General features: G+C 42.3%; 1 protein-coding gene across 7 annotated transcripts in view; it reads left to right on the plus strand.

Annotated features, from left to right (window-relative positions):
• LIN9 (lin-9 DREAM MuvB core complex component) overlaps positions 1 to 21,946 on the plus strand; it is a 52,568-nt gene that overhangs the window by 20,204 nt on the left and 10,418 nt on the right. For all 7 annotated transcript variants that reach the window (XM_084868892.1, XM_084868893.1, XM_084868894.1 and 4 more), the window contains 6 exons: positions 681 to 806; positions 2,931 to 3,088; positions 4,879 to 5,012; positions 8,643 to 8,762; positions 9,975 to 10,076; positions 14,886 to 14,966. In XM_084868892.1, coding sequence (XP_084725018.1) covers positions 681 to 806; positions 2,931 to 3,088; positions 4,879 to 5,012; positions 8,643 to 8,762; positions 9,975 to 10,076; positions 14,886 to 14,966 — 721 coding nt within the window. The remainder of the gene's footprint in view (positions 1 to 680; positions 807 to 2,930; positions 3,089 to 4,878; positions 5,013 to 8,642; positions 8,763 to 9,974; positions 10,077 to 14,885; positions 14,967 to 21,946) is intronic.

Genomic DNA, 21,946 nt, shown 5'->3' on the forward strand with positions numbered 1-21,946 from the left:
ACTGTTAGAGAGGAAGGAAGAGGGTGAGAGAAAAAGAAACATTGATGTGAGGAGAATCATCAGTTAGCTGCTCCTGCATGCCACCTACTGGGAATCAGGCTCACAAACCCAGGCATCTGCCCAGTCTGAGCCACACCGGCCAGGGCCCAAGATCTTCGCATACCATTGCTGGTTCTTGATTGCCCAAACCCACAAATAGAATTATTTTTGTCCACGGATTTTCCATAGGTATATAAGCAGGCTCTCACGGTGTCGGAGTGTGATGAGTCCTTGAATTCCATTCTAACTTTCTGGAGTGCTCCAGTTTTCTAAAACGGATTTATTCTCAAAGAGGACTCCTTGATGATGGTGACACTTTTTGGACAGACACTTTGTAGCTAATGTTGCTTAGCCTCGCCAGGCGCAATGCCAGATCCAGGGTAGCCCCGAGGGTATGCTCCTGTAGGACATTGGACAACATCAGTGTCTCCTAGGCCTCTTACACATTGTTTGTTCCACAAAAGTCAAGAATTTAATGTAATTTTAGCCCTTTGACTGTGTATCTGATGTGTATATATTTTGTGTAAAAATTTGCATTTTGTGATTAGTTTGATGTTGAAAATTGAAATGCATATTTAAATTTTTGTCTCTTAAGTAACCCATTGTGTATTAACCATTAAAATACCATTTCTATTTTGTAGACCGCTCTTTGAAGGTGATAATGATTTCTGTGTATGTCTAAAGGAATCTTTTCCTAATTTGAAAACAAGAAAGTTAACAAGAGTGGAATGGGGAAAAATCAGACGGCTAATGGGAAAACCACGGAGGTAATAATGTTTTGTTGAAAGTAAAATCACTATGTTGGGAGTGTCATTACTGCATTGATTTAGGTTTACAACAAAATTGAGAGGAAGGTGTAGAGATTTCCCATAACCCCCTGTCTCCGCACAGGCATAGCCTTCACAGTGATCAACGTCCTGCAACACGGGCACATGTATGACAATTGGTGAACCTACATCAACACATTATAACCATCCATAGTCCGTAGTTTGCATTAGGGTGTACGTCCTGTGGGCTTTGAGGAATATGTAAGGACATATACCCACCATTAGCAGCATACAGAGTGAGTCACTGCTGCACCTGTCCGTCCCTCCCTCCCCCATCCAATCCTGGCAGCACTGACCTTCTTATCACTGCCCTCGATCTGCATTTTCAGAATGTCATGTATGGGCATCATAGACTATGTAGCCTTTCAGACTGGCTTCTTTCACTTGGTAACTCATGGCTTGGTAGCACATTCTTTTTGGCCGTGAACAATACTTCTCTAGGTGTATACCATTTGCTACTGAAGGACACCTCATTGCCCCAAGTTTTGATGGTTAGGAAAAAAGCTGCTATAACCATCCATGTGCGGATTTCAGTGAGGACCTAAGTTTTCAGCTCGTGTGTGTAAATACCAGGGACTGTGGTTGCTGGATCACATGGCAAGAGTATGTTTAGTCTTATAAGAAACAAATGAATTGTCTCCCAAAGTGGCTGCACCGTTTTGCTTTCCCGCCAGCAGTGAAGGAGAGTCGTGCTGCTCCATAGCTGCCGGCACTGGTGTCAGTGTGTGGGCTTGGCACCCTAATAGCTGTGTAGTGGCATCTCCTTTCCTTTGCGTTTCTCTGATGGCGTCTTTTCGTATGTTCGTTTGCCATCTGTATTTCTTCTTCGGTGATACTTGTCTTCTTAAAAGTTTGAACACACACTGGCCATGTAACCCAACCATTTCACTCCTGCGTATTCACATAAGAGAAATGAAAGTATATGTTAATATACAAAAACCTATACACAAATGTTTGTATCAGCTTTGTTGTGATAGCTCTAAATTGGAAACAACCCACACATGCACCAACAGGAGAGCAGATAAACAAAATGTGATGCCTCCATAGAATAGAGCACTGTTTTCCAGTAAAAAGGAAGGAACCACTGATACATGACAACATGGATCACATGTGTCAAACACAAGGCCCGCGGGCCAAATCCAGCCCGCCAGGCCTTGCAATGTGGCCCGCACCGCGCTGTCATCACTGCACTCCGCTGTCAGTTTATGACATTGTCAGTTTATGACTGTTCAGTAAACCATTCGGCCCGCGATTTAGGCTGGATTTTAGATTTTGGCCCCTTCTCTGATTGAGTTCGACACCCCTAACATGGATGGATCTTAGAATAACTATGCTAAGTGAAACGAGTCTGACAAAAGAGTACATACTAGATGATTCCATTTATGTAAGACTTTAGAAGATAGAAATGATAATGAGGAAAGCACTCAGTGATCGCCTGGGAAGGGGGGATGGAAGTAGGAGGAGGTAGCAGGATGCACAATAAGGATGGTAAAGTGGCACAAGGAAGCTGAATGGTAACCACTGCCTTCATACTTTATTATCTCCACTGATGATGGCTTATGGATGTATATCTTGTGGCATGAAATCTATGTTTAAATGCCTTTGGTTCTTCTCAGAATTTGAAAATATACGTAAGACAGGCCCTAAGACAAGAGTAAATTTAGTATTCATACTTCAAGGCGGGAAGAATGAGTAAATGTTTACACGGGCACGTCTAATTTTTAATTCCTGTTTTAGTAGGCTCTCTGGGTGATAGGGGAAAGGTCGTGCTCTTCTTGACAGAATATTAAAATGGAACTTTTTCCTTAAGAGAAGACCTGGGATGCAGCTACAGTTTTGTCAGAGGATGTGAACACATTCTTCTGCTTGTAGGAAGGAATAATCTAGAGTTATTTATATATCTTTGAGTTTTTAATAAGATGTTTGAAAAGAAATTATTACTTCTATGAACCCATTTTAAATACAGGACTCAAGAATGAGAGTGAGACAGAACATTGAGATGGATGGCCTGGTTTGAAGCTTTGTGTAGGGTAGTTATTTTGTTATTTTTATAATTTATTCTAGATGTTCTTCTGCATTTTTTGAGGAAGAAAGATCAGCATTAAAACAGAAACGGCAGAAAATCCGGCTCTTGCAGCAAAGGAAAGTGGCGGATCTTTCACAGTTCAAAGATCTCCCAGATGAGATTCCTCTGCCCCTGGTCATTGGAACCAAAGTTACAGGTTAGTGAAGACAAGCTTACTAATACCTTGACTTTTAATTTTTCTCCAAAATAAGCTCCAATTAGATAAATGACTTTTAAATTTAGAAAGCTTAAGCTGTAGTTCTAAAGCAATATACTCTAGAGATGACTGTTTCTTCATCTGTGAATTGTTTAAATTTCAAAATTTAAAATTCTATTTTTTTCCTTTTTAAAGCAGTCTTTTCTGTGTAATCTACAAACACCATTGTTCTATGATCCGTGGGTCTATACATAGTCCATTTCTAATCTATAATAAGAAAAGCGTAATATGCTAATTAGCCTGGATGGCCCGATGGCCTTCTGGACGACCTTTTGGACCATCACTCTATGACACCCACTGGTGCCAGGCCAGCCAAAGGCAGGTGCCCCATGATCACCCTGCAGAGGGAGGCCCAGGCCATCGGCTGGGCCAGTGGGGCAATCAGTTAATTGGGGGGTTCCACAATCATCCTGAAGAGGGAGGCCCAGGCTACCCCACAGTGGCACTACAGTGGATGTGTGGGACTCCCCTCTTCAGGGGTGACTCATATGGAGCTCCTGCCAGTGGGAAGGGCCTACCTCTTTGGGATGATCAATCGCGGGGATCCCGGACTGTGAGAAGGCACAGGCCGGGCAGAGGGACCCTCCCCTCCGCCCCCCGTCAGTGCATGAATTTCATGCACCAGGCCTCTAGTGATTTAATAAAACTAAATTATTCACTATGGAGTTTGCTCAAAGTTTTGTAAGAGTATAAATTTTGTCAGTTTATAGATGTGATTCTGTATATTCTTCAGTTATAACAGGGAGGGAAAGTACCGCCCAAACCAAGTATAAATTAATCTTCAAGAATTTGGTAAACTAGCCAAAACCGTTTGGCTCAGTGGATAGAGTGTTGGCCTGCGGAGTGGAAGGCCCCAGGTTTGATTCGGTCAAGGGCATGTGCCTTGGTTGCGGGCACATCCCCAGGGCTCACTTTGCCTTACATGTCATTTTTCTATTTTTCACTCAAAAGAAAACGAGTGAAAAATGGTTGTTTCCTTGGATTTTCCTGGTGTTATTTCAAATTGGGTTTAAATAATAGTGACACAAAAACGCATCCGTGTGAGGGGTCCCCGACACTGCCCCAAGCTGGTAGTCACTGGGAAGTCAGAGTGCTCAGCACGCAGGGGCTGGGCTCATTGCAGAGAAGGATACAAAGCAGAGTTCGAGAAGGGGAAGGTGCATTGGGCGCGTCCAGAGGAAACGACTGCCAGCTTCCAGGAGCCCCTTCCGTGGAGTCACACAGACTCACTGGTCCCTCCAACGGCAGGTGTAGCAGCACGTGAGGCTCTCGCTAGGTTCAGTGCCCGGTTTTATGGGAGCTGGTCATGTGGGCACTCTTAAGGGCATGTACCTTGGTTGTGGGGACATCCTGGTAGGGGGTGTGCAAGAGGCAACTGGTCGATGTTTCTCTCTCATCGACGTTTCTAGCTCTCTATCTCTCTCCCTTCCTCTCTGTAAAAAAATCAATAAGATATATTTAAAAAAAGAACAACAACAAAAAATCTTTTGTTTTTAGGTTGGTAGATATGTGGTTTCATTCATAAATCAAAATAGGGATCCTCATTTATAGTTTATTTCAAACATTTTTTGTTTGTTTCTTTAAACTGAAAAAAATGCGTAAATTTTTTTGACACTATAAGACAACAATACTGTTCTTTCTACGTTTCAAATGACATGCTTGGAGTAGTTTCAGATTTGACAGTTCTTTGTATCTTCCAAACGTAATGCCTGTTTTGGTTCTTTTCTCAGCACGATTACGTGGCGTTCATGATGGTCTGTTCACCGGGCAGATAGATGCCGTGGATACGTGTAATGCTACGTACAGAGTCACTTTTGACAGGTCGGGACTGGGAACCCACACTATCCCTGACTATGAAGTTCTTGTGAGTATTTCATAACAGATTTGTATATCGTGCATATTAAGTACATTATGTAGACTTTTCTTAGAGATGGTGCTGTATGATATAATCGATTTCAGGTCACCGAGGAAAAGGTTCTTAGGGTTCCAGGCCCGGCCTGTGGGACCCCAGTACAGACTGTACTTAAGCATTCACATTGCTGAGACTGTCATTTCTGTATTATACCTTACCCACATAGCACTTCCGCGGAACAGAACTCGTCACTTCTGACTAGAATAAGCTCTACAACACTTTTGTCTCAGTTGTTTTGTTGTAGTCCTCTTGAAAAATGATTTTTAAAGTCTGAGGTAACATCTTTCACCTTAAAATTTGTTCTCCTATTTATCTCCAGCATTATATAGGGTAGGTGTTAGTTACTCCCACTCTGTGCATGATTACTGAGACATTAGTAACTACAGATCATGGTAAGTAATGCAGTCAAGGCTCTAGAGCTGGTTTCCTGATGGGCTGAGAGTAGAATTCAGATCTTCTGAGTTTCTGATCTAGTCCACTAAACTACTGGGCCATTATTTCATGATCATACTTGATTTAATCATGTCATGAAAATTATACACCTTTCTAATAAATTAAAATAATTTTAATTAATAAATCTCTACAATCTAGCAAAGCTTTTAAAAAGTGAATAATGAGCTGAAACCAGTTTGGCTCAGTGGATAGAGCGTCGGCCTGTGGACTGGAAGGTCCCAGGTTCGATTCCGGTCAAGGGCATGTACCTTGGTTGTGGGCACATCCCCAGTAGGGGGTGTGCAAGAAGCAGCTGATAGATGATTCTCTCATCGATGTTTCTAACTCTCTATCCCTCTCTCTTCCTCTCTGAAAAATCAATAAAATATATTTTTTAAAAAAAGTGAATAATGAACTTTAAAAAAATTTTATTGATTGATTTGAGAAAGAGAGAAACAATTTGTTCCACTTATTTATGCATTTATCAGTTGTTTCTTATATGTGCCCTGACTAGAGATTGAACCTGCAACCTTGGTATATCAGCACTCTAATCAACTGAGCTCTACCTGGCCAGGGCTCAATAATGAACTTTATTTTTTTAATCCTCACCCAAGGATGTGCTTTCATTGATTTTTAGGGGGGGGAGGGGGGGCGTGCATCAGTCAGCTGCTTCCCCTATGCACCCCAACCAGGGATCGAACCTGCTCACCCTGATCGGGAATCGAACCCATGGCCTTTTGGTATGTGGGTGAGCCACACCAACTGAGCCACACCAACCAGGGCAATAATAAACTTTTTAAAACAAAACTGGTGCCCCAGTGCATGGATTCTTGCATATTGAAAGGAAGTTAATTAGTAGGTGGCTGGCGGGATGGGACTGGGTTAGACAGGCTGGACACGCCCTGGAGCCAGGCTCTTTCGGTCCCTCCCAGGTCCCTCCCAGGTCGGCTGCACCTGCGGCAGCACGTAACTCAAAGGGCGTCTTTGGAGTGAGCAGGGTCCCTCCGGCAGCTGGGGTCCCTGGGCCGGGCCTGCGGGGATTGGGCCAAAACGTGCTCTCTGACATCCCCTGAGGGGTCCCGGTTTGCGACAGGGCATTTCTCGGGTAACACCCCCAGAATCGGGCTCCCTCCTAACTGGTTCTGGGGTGCATCACCTGAGAACTGCCTCTGCCAAGTCACCGCAGCTTGTCAGCTCCTGCATTGAGCGTCTGCCCCCTGGTGGTCAGTGCGCATCAGACCTACTTGGCCGGTCAGACGGCTGCTTAGCCTTTTATTTATTTTTTAAATTTTTATTTATTTATTTATTTATTTATTTAAATATATTTTATTGCTTTTTTACAGAGAGGAAGGGAGAGAGATAGAGAGCTAGAAACGTTGATGAGAGAGAATCGATCAGCTGCCTCTTGCACACCCCCTGTTGGGATTGTGACCGCAACCAAGGTACATGCCCTTTACCGGAATCGAACCTGGGACCATTCAGTCCGCAGGCCGACGCTCTACCACTGAGCCAAACCGGTTTCGACTGCTTAGCCTTTTAATATATATAGATTGTTTGCCTCTAAGCATCTTGGAAATTTAATTGTTAGCCTTTAGCCTCCTTTTTAATACATTTCTTTGTTTAATTTGACTTTTAAGGTTTATGAGCCTATAATTAACAATCAAAATTTCTGCCCTAGCTGGTTTGGGTCTGTGGTTAGAGTATTGGCCTGTGGAGTGAAGGGTTGCAGGTTCGATTCCAGTCAAGGGCATGTACCTTAGTTGCAGGCTCGATCCCCGGCCCTTAGGCATGTACAGGATGTAACCTACCGATGTATCTCTCTCACATTGATGTTTTCCCTGCTCCCTTACACTTCTTTAAGAATCAATGGATAAAATACTCTCAGGTGAGGATTAACAACAAAAGCAAAATAAATAGCCCTAACAGGTTTGGCTCAATGGATAGAACGCTGGCCTGCGACTGAAAGGTCCCAGGTTCGATTCCCAGTAGGGGGTATGCAAGAGGCAACTGATCGATGTTTCTCTCTCATCAATGTTTCTAACTCTTTATCCCTCTCCCTTCTTCTCTGTAAAAAAATCAGTAAAATATATTAAAAAAAATTTTTCTTTATCTCCTTAGTGCAAAAATAAAAGAATCTTCCTTTTCTGATATTTTAAAAACTATGACTATTTATTGTGAGAGTTTCCTTATCCAACATAATTTTTAGAGAGGACAAATAAGAGAGAATGAAAATTTGGACTAGCTATAGAGGAAAGTATACCAACCATAAGTTTTTTCATTGGAGGATGAAATCTTTCAACCTTCCTTTCCAATAAAGGAAACTTGTTTCTGATTCATTAATGTAATTTTTAAAAAAATATATTTTATTGATTTTGTACAGAGAGGAAGGGAGAGATATAGAAAGCTAGAAACATCGATGAGAGAGAGTCATCGATCAGCTGCCTCTTGCACACCCCCTACCGGGGATATGCCCGCAACCAAGGTACATGCCCTTGACCGGAATTGAACCCGGGTCCCTTCAGTCCCCAAGCCGACGCTCTATCCATTGAGCCAAACCGGTCTCGGCTAATGTAATATTTTTTATGAGAACTATTTTTCTCTGGCCAGAGAGTTCACTGTAATTGCAGTAGGTAACATTTAGGTTGTCTTTAACACACAGGCAGCATCTTTGAACCTGTTTTGGCCTTTTGGCCTTTTTTCTTTTTTTTTATAATATATATTTTATTGATTTTTGTACAGAGAGGAAGGGAGAGAGAGAGTTAGAAACATCAATGAGAGAGAGTCATCGATCAGCTGCCTCTTGCACACTCCCTACTGGGGATGTGCCCACAACCAAGGTACATGCCCTTGACCGGAATCGAACCCCTGGGCCTTCAGTCCCCAAGCCGACGCTCTATCCATTGAGCCAAACCAGTCCCGGCGCCTTTTTCTTTTCTTAATTCTTCTTGTTTTGTGGGTTTACTTTCTTGGAAGTCAAGTAGTATTTTCATACTCTGACGTAAGTTCTAGCCCTTGATCTTTGTAGGATAATATGTTCTCTGAAAAACTTTTTATTTCTGCACGAGTGTGTATCATGCAGAAATAATATGTATGAGACTAAAATGATTGGCAAACCTCTACAAGTCTCCGGACTTTTCTCTTTTCCTGTAGAGCAATGAGCCTCACGAGACAATGCCCATTGCTGCCTTCGGACAAAAACAGCGGCCTTCTCGGTTTTTTATGACTCCACCGCGGTTGCATTATCCTCCTCTTCTCCCAGCACCCACTACGGTAACGTTTTAAAATGTCATCAGTAATTTAAATGACTATTATCACTGTGAACTATGTTTTTATGAAATATGCATCTATTACAGCAACCTCAGGAGGGACCCACATTATTTTGAGTTGTCAGATTTTAAATAAAATAAGTTAAACAGTGGCTTCAACTGGAAATATTTTTGTAGACATTTTAATACAATATTAAATATAAGAGAATTTACTCTTTATCTAAATACTAGTGGCCTGGTGCATGAATTCATGCATATTAAAAGGAAATTAATTAGAAGAAATATTTTAATATCGCTATTTACCCTTTCTCTATAATAGAAGTGTCAACCAAATTCACGATTGACAATGACAGATGGAAATACACACGTGCGATTGGCACCAGCGAGAGCTTTATATGTATTGCACATGTGCCAGTCAACGTAGCCTTTTATAGATATAGAATAAACTTGCTTAATTAGACCTGCTCTCTGATCTAGCTAAACTTTTTCCGGCCCAGTGAAGCACCCCAACTTTTCTTTCGGTAATTGTCAGCAATACAGTGGTAAATATCAACACGAAGTAGATTATTATTGTAGATCACGCAGGGAGAACAAAGGGTAAAATATGTAACTGCAGCAGTGTTTGACTATATTCTGTGCAGGGAGAAAACCTAAAGTCATTTTCAAGTTTCTTCTTTTCAGTCGGGTCATGTTTCTAAGCTTTCAAATCTTCGTTTTCTGACAAATGAAAATAGAATTCTACGGAGTTTCCTATCTACCTACTCCAGGACTTCTGTGAGGATCAAATGAGATGAGGCACGGGAAAACACAGATATTTGGTTAAAGTGTAGTATGTTCCTGGAACTCCAAGTAGGCTAGTTGCTAGGGAGAGGAAGCTGGGTGTTGCTACATGACGTCATTATCCGGCAGCCACAGTGTCCGTTTCTGGGCTGGGCTGGGCTACAGGCTGCATTTTACATGTGGGGTCTCAACAGCATCGGCTGCAATTTGGTGGGCTTTTGTCCCAGGGGGTTGGCGGGGCCAGTGTTCCACTTGCGGGAAGCCAAGTCTGTGGTGCTGTTTCTCTGTGCGTGTCACAGCAGCTCCTGCATTGAGCATCTGCCCCTTGGTGGCCAGTGCACGTGATAGTGATCATTTGGAAGGTGGGAAGGACACTTAGCATATTAGCCTTTTATATAGATAAAAGTGGTTAAATGATTCCTTTTTATTTCCGTAGGATAATGATCCTTTATTAGGACAGTCACCTTGGAAAAGTAAGATTTCAGGCTCTGATACTGAAACATTGGGTGGTTTTCCAGTAGAATTCCTTATTCAAGTGGTAAGAATTTTTCTTAATATCTTGACTCTGTTAAAAAAAAAACAACTCAGTGTCTTTTGTGTTATTGAAGTTGAAAGTTTTTCTAGGACCAAATATTTAAATTTTTTTATCATTGTATTTGTTTTAAGAACTTCATTATTTCCATCAAAGCTTAAAAATAAAAATCTATAACAGCCATAAAAGACTGAGAGGTCTTTGGGGGGGCTTTTATTGGGTTTGGTTCTTACATTTTGTTACGTTAAGGACTCCCCCATTCTCGCCTGTCCTCTGTGAAGCTTTGAGTGGTTAGCGGCTAATAACTTGGGTAAGTATAAAGCTTATATTTGGTCATCTCAGTGCATCTTGCCAACTCAACAGTTAAGATGTGTTGGCTAGTTTTTTGGTTAGGAAGAACTTTCTTTCTGAGACTAGAAATATTTATTCAACTGAGATCTAAGCCCAAACTGAAACAAGTACAGAGTCATTACATAGAACACTTCTCCCAAAGAGCCTCTTAAGAATGTCATGAGACGGTTGTTTTGAAAATTAGGTTAAATACATTATTTCCTTTGAGTTATTGTTTAATAATAATTGATTTGTTCCTTTTTTGTCTTTTTTCAGAAGAAAAACTACTTTGGCTTAGGATAGTCTTTATAAATAAAAAAGTTTGTATATACTATATGTATATTATGTTATAAAACTGTTACCTTAAAATTCAGTGTTACCTTTTGCAATTCAGTGTTACCCTTAAATTACTGATGTTATTTCAAGGAAAAGTCTTGTCATTTGTGTGCATGTGTTTAGCATTTTGTATTCCTCAATCACATGCTATTAAATTTCCTATCAATATAGAATTTTATTATGCCTTTGGCTTCAAAGGTGGAAAATATATTTTTATATAAAAATTTTAAAATATATTTTATTGATTTTTTTACAGAGAGGATGGGAGAGGGATAGAGAGTTAGAAACATCGATGAGAGAGAATCATCGATCAGCTGCCTCTTGCACACCCCCTACTGGGGATGTGCCCGCAACCAAGGTACATGCCCTTGATCGGAATCGAACCTGGGACCTTTCAGTCTGCAGGCCAACGCTCTATCCACTGAGCCAAACCGGTTTCGGCTTATATAAAAATTTTAAATTGTGAAAAGAGCCAAAGCTTATGCTTTTCACAAATAGGATACTGTTCCCCCCACCCCCTCCCCCCTTTTTTTTTTTTTTTTAAAGACATGCTTTCTTTAAATAGTGATAAAGCGAGTGTCATATTTAGGGAGAGAGAAATATCAACCAGCAGAGGGAGCCAGAAACAGTGCTACTGCACTGCTTTAAAGTATTGACACTTTATTGATGCTTAGATGTTTGGTTTCAGTGCTTAATTTTTTTAACTCTAAAATCTATGTCTAAAACCTAGTTACAGCACTACTTTCATTAATATTTTAAGCTATCTGAGAGGTAAAAATAAGAGTCTTTTTATGTATTTGTCTTGTAATATGTAAGGTTTTATGAACTCAGGTTTACTCTTGTTAATATTAAATTTGAAGTATATGAATATGTTTTTCTTTTATTTCTAATATTTTTATGGCAAAATAAACAAGATTAAAATTTTTTTTGCAAGTTTCATAATTCATAGTTTACAGTGAATGTTATTTTTGAGGGAATTTTTTATTCCTGGGGTTTGGGATTTAGAGGAATCTAAAAAGACTGATACACTTTTATTTATTTATTATTTGAGATTTTTGTTTTGTTTTAGAGAGGAAGGGAGAGGAAGGGAGAGGGAGAGAGAGAAAAAACATCTATGTGAGAGCAGAACATTGATCAGTTGCCCTGAATGGGGGTCATACCCACAACTCAGGAATATGCCCTGAGTGGAAATGGAACTGGCAGCCTTTTGGTGCACTGGATAACAACCAGCTGAGATGCTCAACCAGCTGAGCCACTCTGGCTGGGCCTGATCTGCGTTCTTATAGAGAACTCAGTTTTGAAAAACATTAAAAGGAAACAAAGTGATTTTCTATCAAGAACAAATAAGCAATACAAAACTGAAACAAAAAAGGGGAAAGATACTGTGCCTGCATCCCATTTTTAATGCTTCTAGCTCCCTAAAATCATACACATTTCCATAAAAACTCAGCAACCTAGAGGTGACAGCAGACCAGTCCAGAGCTCTGGACCCACGAGCAGTAAATAAAGGTCTGTGTGAACACGTGTGTAACGTACCTTGTCATCCCTCTGCCGACGTTTAAGAGTTTTTATATTGAGCTCTGTCCATGTGTCTCGGTTACGTGGAGCATTGTCCCATGCACCAAGGGTCATAGGTTTGATTCCTCTTCAGGCACGTGCCCAGGTTGGGGGTTCGATCCCTGGTTGGGGCATATCTGGGAGGTATTCAGTCTAAGTCTCTCACACTGATATTTCTCTGTCCCTCTCCCTCTTTCTCTAAAATAATTTTTTTATATAAAAAATGTAAATCACATAAAAGCAGAAGGAATTGTTTAATGTACTTCTTTGTACCCATCATTGGCTGTACCAGCTATCAACAACTCCTGGCTAATATCAATCAATACATTAAAAAAAAAAATCCTGGCCCATACTGTTTCATCTTTACTTCCTTTTGTGTTATTTGGAAGCAAATACCAGATTGCATTTATCTGTAAATATTTCATTATGTGTCTCTAAAAGGTAAGGGCTCTTTTTATAAAAAGAAACATAATTATAACATTGTTACATCTAAAAAGTTAAAATATCTTACTATCAAATACCCAGTCAGCATTTAAATTTTTCAGTTGTCCCTTAAATGTTAGATGCTCTGTTTCCCCATGCAATTTATTTGTCCATAGAGTCTCCCAGAGTCTGTTTTTATTTTTTTATATCCTTTGAGGATATATTTTTCATTCATTTTCCAAGAGTGGAAAGGAGGGGGAGAGAGAGAGAAACTTCACTGTGAGAGGGACACATTGACTGGTTGCCTCCCCCGTGCAGCCCGCAAGGATGGAACACGCAACCCTTCCGTACACAGGCCAGTGCTCTAACCACTGAGCAACACCAGCACTGCTCCAGCTGGACTTTGCTGGCTAAATCCTTATGGTATCGTTCAACAAGATCTGTTTTTGCGTTTCATGAAAATTGCTTATTGGATATAGAGTTTTGATTAGATTTGGGTTTTTTATTTGGTTGGTTTACTTGTTTTATGCTACTACTCCTGTAGGTAGTTATGTATTCTGAGAGGAAACTCATACTATGCTATCTCTTTTTAAATATAATGTTAGCTGGTTCTGTTTATCAATGCCCAGATCCACCATTCATTAGGATTGTAAAATGGTGCTATTCTCATTCCATTATTTCTTCTTCAGTTATTAGTTGAAAGTTCTATAAAGAAAAATTTCCCCTAATCTATTATTTGGTTACCTAGTGGTATAGTTTATATAGGAAAGGCAGGATAAATGCTTGATTTTTCTCTTTCCCCCCATTTTTAAAAATAATTTGTGTAGTCACTAGCATTCGTTAGTAGTGTTATTTTTTTTAAGTGTTAATATGAACACATTTGTGCTTTAATCCCTTGCAGTTATCACTCTTGGTGGTTCACCAATTGTCCCATTTTGGGTTAGGGAAAGCTTTTTCCGTTGGAATCTATAGTCCTTTTGACGTGTCCTAGTTGCAGTGGATTTTAAATAATATTTTCCTGTCAGCCAATCAGATTTATAAAGTAAAACTAGAGGCCCAGTGCATGAAATCTGTGCATGGGAAGGGGGCCCTCAGCCCGGCCTGCATCCTCTCCCAACTCGGGACCCCTCGGGTAGGGTTCCTAGGGGCCTGGCCGGCGATCAGGGCCTATCGGGGCTTTCCTTCCCCGGCTGCCGGCAGCTGACCCCACCCTGCCACTGCCACTGCCACTGCCACTGCCCCTGCCCCTGCCCCTGCCATTGCCACTGCCCCTGCCACTGCCACTGCCACTGCCACTGCCCCTGCCCCTGCCCCTGCCCCGCCACTGCCACTGCCACTGCCCCTGCCCCTGCCACTGCCACTGCCCCTGCCACTGCCACTGCCACTGCCCCTGCCACTGCCCCTGCCCCTGCCCCTGCCCCTGCCACTGCCACTGCCCCTGCCCCTGCCCCTGCCCCTGCCCCTGCCCCTGCCCCTGCCACTGCCACTGCCCCTGCCACTGCCACTGCCCCTGCCCCTGCCACTGCCACTGCCCCTGCCCCTGCCCCTGCCCCTGCCACTGCCCCTGCCACTGCTCCTGCCCCTGCCCCTGCCCCTGCCACTGCCCCTGCCCTGCCCGTGCCACTGCCACTGCCAGCCATCTGTGCAGTGCTGCCCGCCTGCCCCCACTTCCCCACCACTGGTCACCTCCCTCTGGGGCAATAGGCGTGGTGTGTGGTCACGTGGCTGGCCTGGCCTCCCTCGGCAGGGCAATGGCTGGCTGGCCGGCCCCGCACCCCCCACAGCATCCCTGGCTGGTGGCCTGGGCCTCCCTCTTTGGGGCGATCGATCGCGGAGCCCCCACACTGATAGCCCCACAGAGGGTGGCCTGGGCCTCCCTGTGAGGGTGATTTGTGGGACAATGGCAGGGCCCCGGGACCAATTGCATCGCACCCTCTTTGGGTGGCCTGGCGCCAGTACGTGTCATAGCGCGGTCATCCAGAAGGTCGTTCTGCTGTTCAGTCGTTTGATCGATTTGCATATTACGCTTTTATTATTACAGACACCTGTGCTATGTTTGTATTGAAGCATTTAAATCTGCTCAAATATCTTAGTGAAAAATTGGAAATTTGATGTCTGATACACTTCAATGCCTTTATTTGATCCAAAACATCTCTTATTTCTCTGTAGACCAAATTATCAAAAATTCTCATGATTAAAAAGGAACATATCAAGAAATTAAGGGAAATGAACACCGAGGCAGAAAAATTGGTAAGGATGTTTTGTATTTTTCTTTGCTTGTCTACTTTTAAAGGGTCCCTCCTCCAACTGCCCTTCCCTGCAGGCCCAGTTGCCCCCAACTTCCTTCCTCTGCTGGCCTGGCCACCTCTAACTGCCCTCCCCTGCAGGCTTCTATATCTAAGGATTTTTAAATATTTTATGAAAGAAAACTTTGAGATAAATGTGTATTTTATTTTTTAAAATATATTTGATTTCAGAGAGGAAGAGAAGGGGAGAGAGATAGAAACATCAATGATGAGAGAATCATCATTGATCAGCTGCCTCCTGCATGCTTCCTAGTGGGGGTCAAGCCCACAACCCAGGCATGTGCTCTGACTGGGAATCCAGCCTTGACTTCCTGGTTTATAGGTTGATGCTCAACCACTGAGCCACACTGGCAGGGCAAGATAAATGTTATTTTAAAATCTTCATTTGTTATCACTAAGAATTCCAAACTGGATAAAAAATAACTCTGTGATGTATAAAAGAGACACATTGAATATAAAAGGACTCTCAAAGGATAAAAATGGCCTAAACCGGTTTGGCTCAAGGGATAGAACATCAGCCTGCAGACTGAAATGTCCCAGGTTCGATTCCGGTCAAGGGCATGTACCTTGGTTGTAGGCACATCCCCAATGGGGGGTGTGCAAGAGGCAGCTGATCGATGATTCTCTTTCATCAGTGTTTCTAACTCTCTATCCCTCTCTCTTCCTCTCTGTAAAAAATAAAATATATTTTTTTAAAAAGGGGGGAAAAATGTAAATGTATGAAAAGATATACAGTGCAAAGTTTTAAAATAAAAACAAAGATCTTATAGCTATAGTAGAGGCCTGGTGTACGAAATTCGTGCATGTGGGGGTGTGTCCCTCAGCCCCGCCTGCACCCTCTTCAATCTGAGACATCCCTCTCACAATCCAGGACTGCTGGCTCCCACTACTCGCTTGCCTGCATCCCTGATTGCCCCTAACGGCTTCTGCCTGCCAGCCTGATTACACCCTAACCACTTCCCTGCCAGCCTGATTAATGCCTAACTGCTCCCCTGCAGGCCTGGTAACCTCTAACTTCCCTCCCCTGCAGGCCTGGGTCCCTCCCCCAACTGCCCTTCCCTGCAGGCCCAGTTGCCCCCAACTTCCCTCCTCTGCTGGCCTGGCCACCTCTAACTGCCCTCCCCTGCAGGCTGATCACCCCCAACTGCTCTCCCCTGTTGGCCATCTTGTGGTGGCCATCTTGTGTCCACCTGGGGGCAGCCATCTTGTGTATTGGAGTGGTGGTCAATCTGCATATTACTCTTTTATTAGGTAGGATAGAGGCATGGTGCATGGGTGGGAGCCAGCTGGTTTTCCCTAAAGGGTGTCCTGGATCAGGGTGGGGCTTCCCTTGGGGCAGGGGTCCTCAAACTTTTTAAAGTGGGGGCCAGATCACGGTCCCTCAGAGAGCTGGAGGGCCGGACTATATGAACTACTAATTCCTACTGTAACACCTCGGCTGCGCTCACTGCCCAAAAAACCTGGCGGGCCGGATCAGACTCCTCTGCGGGCTGCATGTGGCCCGCGGGCTGTAGTTTGAAGACCCCTGCCTTGGGGCGTCGGGTGGCCTGGGCGAGGGGTGGTTTGCAGGCTGGCCATGCCCCTGGCGACCCAAGCGGAGGCCCTGGTATCTGGGATTTATTTATCTTCTATAATTGAAACTTTGTAGCCTGGAGCAGAGGCCAGGGCAGGCCAGGGTGGGCGGGAAGCTTGGCTGCCTCCATTCCCTTTCTCAGAGTCACTGTTGCAAAAGCTGATTTTCTTGCCCTGCTAGGTAACCCAAGCCTTCTGCTCTCTCTAGCTCAGTGGCCGCTGCCATCTTGGTTGGGTTAATTTGCATACTCACTCTGATTGGCTGGTGGTGTAGTGGAGTGATGGTCAATGTGCATGTTTCTCTTTTATTAGTGTAGGTTAATAGCTGTTAGTAAAATTCAGGGCAATAGATATTACAGGACATAAAGAGGTAGCTTCCTAATGATAAAGGTATAATTCAAAATTAATAACTTGTAATTTGTACGCACTTAATAATGTAGCCTCCAGATATATAAAGCAAAAATCACCAAAACTCAAAAGGAAAAAGACAAAGCCACTATTGTAATGGGACAGTTTCCATAGCCCTCTTAGTAATGAATAAAACAAGTAGTCTAAAAATAAATAAGGATATATAGATTTGAAAAGTACAGTGAACAAACTTGATTTTATTAACATATGCACAATATTATACCTACCAACTACAGGATACTATTCTTTGGAAACACACATAGAATATTTACAAAAATTAATTATATGCTGGCCCTGAATCAGATTTCAACAAATTTCACGATGTTTAGAATTCTCCAGAATGTTCTCTGATCACAGTGCAAATAAGCTTAGAAGTTAATAACAAAAGAATGGCAAGAAAAAATGCTTGAAAAAATTTTAAATGCAGTGCTAAACTATTGATCAAATAATTAAGTTATGTTGGAAACTAAGAAAATGTTTTAAATTGATATAACAAAGTCAAAATTTGGTTAATATGAAATTTACAAAGAAAATAGAAGGTTGTTTTGGTAAAGTCTCCTTGAATTTTGGAAAGCTCAAATGTTTATCTCATAGTTTACCCAGCAAAAGCAAAAGTTTAAACTTTCTGCTTGAAAAGTCAAAGAGGGAGGAAATTATATTATATTAAAATACTTTAGTCACTTTTATGATACAAGGACAGATTTCTCATCTAATACCTGAGAAGTTTTCTTATCTGGTTCATTCATAGTTAAAGTTTGAGCTCCCATTTCTTGGTCAAATTACATAGGATATTAAAGTCAGTGAAAGTTTGCCTAAGATTTTTAATTTCATTATGCCTTTTTTATTTCAGATTATTTAAATATTTAAAAAATACTCCTAGATCATTCACATAGAAATTAACTGAGTGTGTAATTTATTAAAATAGATTTGAATTGCCTCAGCAACATATAAAAATAGATAGTCTCAGGCTCTGATAATTGCTTTTCCACTTTGAAAGTCTGTCTGGTCACACGTGGACGTTAGCGCTCGGGAGTGGGAAGGGGAGGTGTCCTGAGAGTTCTGACAGCCCCTTTCAAACGTGCCAGGTTCTGGGAACTGCGTCCTGTGTGCTCTGTGCTCCTTCCCTTTCTCAGAGTCCCTGCTGCAGAAGCTGGTTTTCTTGCCCTGGGTATGTTGTCACATTGTCCTTAGCATGTTTGCTAGGTGTCTTTTATTTTGAAGATCATGAATCTATGCAGAAATCTTCCCAACAGTTAACCAGTCTTCAAAATAGAATCCATGTTGCATGTCACATTCCACTTGTATGTGATCACCTAAGCACACTAGCTGATTGTAGGAGGGATTGATAGAAGCCATAGCAGTAAGACTAACATATTTAAAAGGGCAGGGTTTTTAAAATAACAGCTTTATTAAAATATTCACATACCGTGCAGTTCACCTGTTTGAGTGAGAGAACAGTTCAGTAGTTTTTAGTTTACAGTTCAGCTCACAGGTTGTGTGGTCATCACAGTCAATTCCAGAGCATTTCCATTATCGCCAAGGGAAATCCCATACCTCTGAGGAGTAACTCCTCATTTCCCCTAACCACTTCCCCCACCCCATACACAGGTCAACTAACCTGACTTCTTTCCGCCCAGATAGTTAATGTATCTAACATATTAGCATTTCCCAACTTGGTACATTTTGGTGTTTCTAGGTCTCTCTCCCTCTTCCTTACTCACTGAAATCAATAAAAATATATTTTAAAAAAGAAAAAAAACAAAAGACCTGTTGAACACAAAAGTTGAGGATAAGGTTTTTGACACCTGCTAATGAATTCTGTACTGGATGATACAGAGCCTTTAGTTATCTTTTTTATTTTTTTTAAATACTGGAGGCCCAAGGCACAAAATTCGTGCAGAGGGCTTGGCCCTCACATTCCCGGCTTTGTCTGGAAGGTCCATTGGCTGTCTGGTCTAATTAGCATATTATGCTTTTATTATTACAGATATTTTTATTGATTTCAGAGAGGAAGGGGGAGAGAGAGAGAAATATCAGTGATGGGAGAGAATCATTGATTGGTGCCTCCTGCCCGCCCCACACTGGGGATTGAGCCCTCAACCCAGGCAGGTGCCCTTGACCAGAATCGAACCTGGGACTCTTCGGTCTGCAGACCAACACGCTCTCCACTGAGCCAAACTGGAAGAGCCTTTAATTATTTTGATTTTGTTATGTAGTTCTGCCAAATTACATACTTATTTATCCTCAAGATGCTTAATTAAACTCCACACTGTTTTCAGTAACCCCCAGTCCACCAACAGGGAAACGGAGTTAAATTGGCCAGGCCCTGTGATCCGTGCTCTCTGATAAATACTAAATGGATAGTACGGTGGGCCAAAGCCACAAAATGGAGGCCAGTGGTAAACTAAAGGCAGGGTGTCCTGGATGGGACTCCAGGCTGGCCTGGAACGGCCCTTCCCTTCTCTCCTGCACGGTCCCTCTCCTCTTTCAGGGCAGGCGTTGCCAGTGGCAGAGGGATTCTGACCCAGGAGTCTGGCTGAGGTCCTGCATGCCTACCACTCACGGCTGTGGTGGATGGGCCGCAGAGCCCTCTTCTGTAAAATGGGGTGATTCTGGTACCTTTACATGGGGTGGTTGTGATGATACAGCAAGCCCGCGTTAAATACTGAGAATAGCTGAAACCGGTTTGGCTCAGTGGATAGAGCGTTGGCCTGTGGACTGAGGGGGTCCCAGGTTCGATTCCGGTCAAGGGCATGTACCTTGGTTGCGGGCACATCCTGGTGGGGGGAGTGCAGGAGGCAGCTGGTCAATGTTTCTCTGTCATCGATGTTTCTAGCTCTCTATCCCTCTCCCTTCCTCTCTGTAAAAAGTCTATAAAATATATAAAAAAAAAAAATACTGAGAATAGTGCCTGGCACTTTATTTTTATTTATTTATTTATTTAAAATCTATTTTTTACTTTTATTGTCTAAAGTTTTACATATGTCTCCTTTTTCCCTGGTTGATCCCTTCCCCCAGCCATTTCTACCCAGGGCAAGCCTCCACCACCCCAGTGTCTGTGTCCATTGGTTTTGCTAACATGATGCATACAAGTCCTTTTGGTTGCTCTCTAACTCCCCCACCTTCCCTGCCACTTGTCTCTGGATCTATGTTTGTTCATCAGTTGATGCTGATCATTATATCTCTCACAAATGAGTGAGATCATGTGATATGTATCTTTCTTCGACTGGCTTATTTCGCTTAGCATTATGTTCTCCAGTCCATCCATGTTGTTGCAAATGATAAAAGTTCCTTCTTTTTTATAGTGGTGTAGTATTCCATTTATTCCATTGTGTAGGTGTACCACAGTTTTTTAATCCACTCATCTGCTGATGGGCACTTAGGTTGTTTTCAAATCTTAGCTATTGTAAATTGTGCTGCTATGAACATAAGGGTGCATATATCCTTTTTGAATGGTGTTTCTGGTTTATTGGGATATAGTCCTAGAAGTGGGATCACTGCGTCAAATGGGAGTTCGTTTTTTAACTTTTTGAGGAAACTCCATACTGTTCTCCACAGTGGCTGCACCAGCCTGCATTCCCACCCTCGGCGGTGCACGAGGGTTCCTTTTACTGACAGGTGTGAGATGGTACCTCATTGTCATTTTGATTTCATCTCTCAGATCATTAGTGACTTTGAGCATGTTTTCATATGTCTCTTGGCCTTCTGTATGTCCCTTTATGAAAAGTGTCTATTTAGGTCCTTCGACCATTTAAAAAAATATATATATTTTATTGATTTTGTACAGAGAGGAAGAGAGAGAGATAGAGAGCTAGAAACATCGATGAGAGAGAGTCATCGATTAGCTGCCTCTTGCACACTCCCTACTGGGGATATGCCCGCAACCAAGGTACATGCCCTTGACCGGAATCGAACCTGGGACCTTTCAGTCCCCAAGCCGATGCTCTATCCATTGAGCCAAACCGTCGACCATTTTTTGATTGGATTATTCATCTTCCTCCTGTTAAGTTGTATGAGTTCCCTGTAAATGTTGTAGATTAAACCCTTATTGGTGATAACATTGGCAAGTATGTTCTCTCATGCAGTGGGCTTTCTTGTAGTTTTGTTGATGGTTTCTTTTGCTGTGCAGAGCTTTTTATTTTGATGTAGTCCCATTTGTTTATTTTCTCCTTAGTTTCCATTGCCCTAGGAGCTGTGTCTGTAAAGATATTGCTTATGGAGTCTTGTAAGATTTTTATAGTTTCCCGCCTTACATTTAAGTCCTTTAGCCATTTTGAGTTTATTTTTGTGTATGGTGTAAGTTGGTGATCTAGTTTCATTTTTTTGCATGTATCTGTCCAATTTTCCCAGCACCATTTATTGAAGAGACTGTCTTGACTCCATTGTATGCTCTTGCCTCCTTTGTCAGATATTAATTGAGCATAATGGCTTGGGTCGATTCCTGGGTTCTCTGTTCTGTTCCTGTGATCTATTTGTCTGTTCTTGTGCCAGTACCAGAGTGCCTGGCACTTTGGTCAGCTCTAATTAATAATATTAGCCATCTCCGTCACTGTTAAGTCATTGCAACATTTTAATGCTGTGTGTTTAGTAAGTAAGACATTTACCTTGGCCTCAGTTTTCTCATCTGTAAGATGACATGTGCATTGGATGATCTCTTAGGCTTCTGTTAGCTCAAATCATTGTCATGTTGTGATGTTGTTCGTGTAGTTTATCCCTGCTCAGTCTAGGTATGCTGTATTTGCCTTCCTTAGCCATACTTCCTAGATGTGCAGTTGGTCTGGTTTCTTGGAAATCTTCTGAAAAAATAAATGGGGTTAAATTTGGCTCCACTAGAGGCATTTCATTGCAGCATTTGTATCTTGAATGGACTGGAGACCATAATTTGTTGGAGGTTCTGTAAAGAGAGGAAAAGAAATGATATCAAAGTCCACTTACACTTACTAA

The sequence above is a fragment of the Pipistrellus hanaki genome (assembly GCF_964339955.1).
Source record: "Pipistrellus hanaki genome assembly, chromosome: 20".
Lineage (NCBI taxonomy): Eukaryota > Metazoa > Chordata > Mammalia > Chiroptera > Vespertilionidae > Pipistrellus > Pipistrellus hanaki.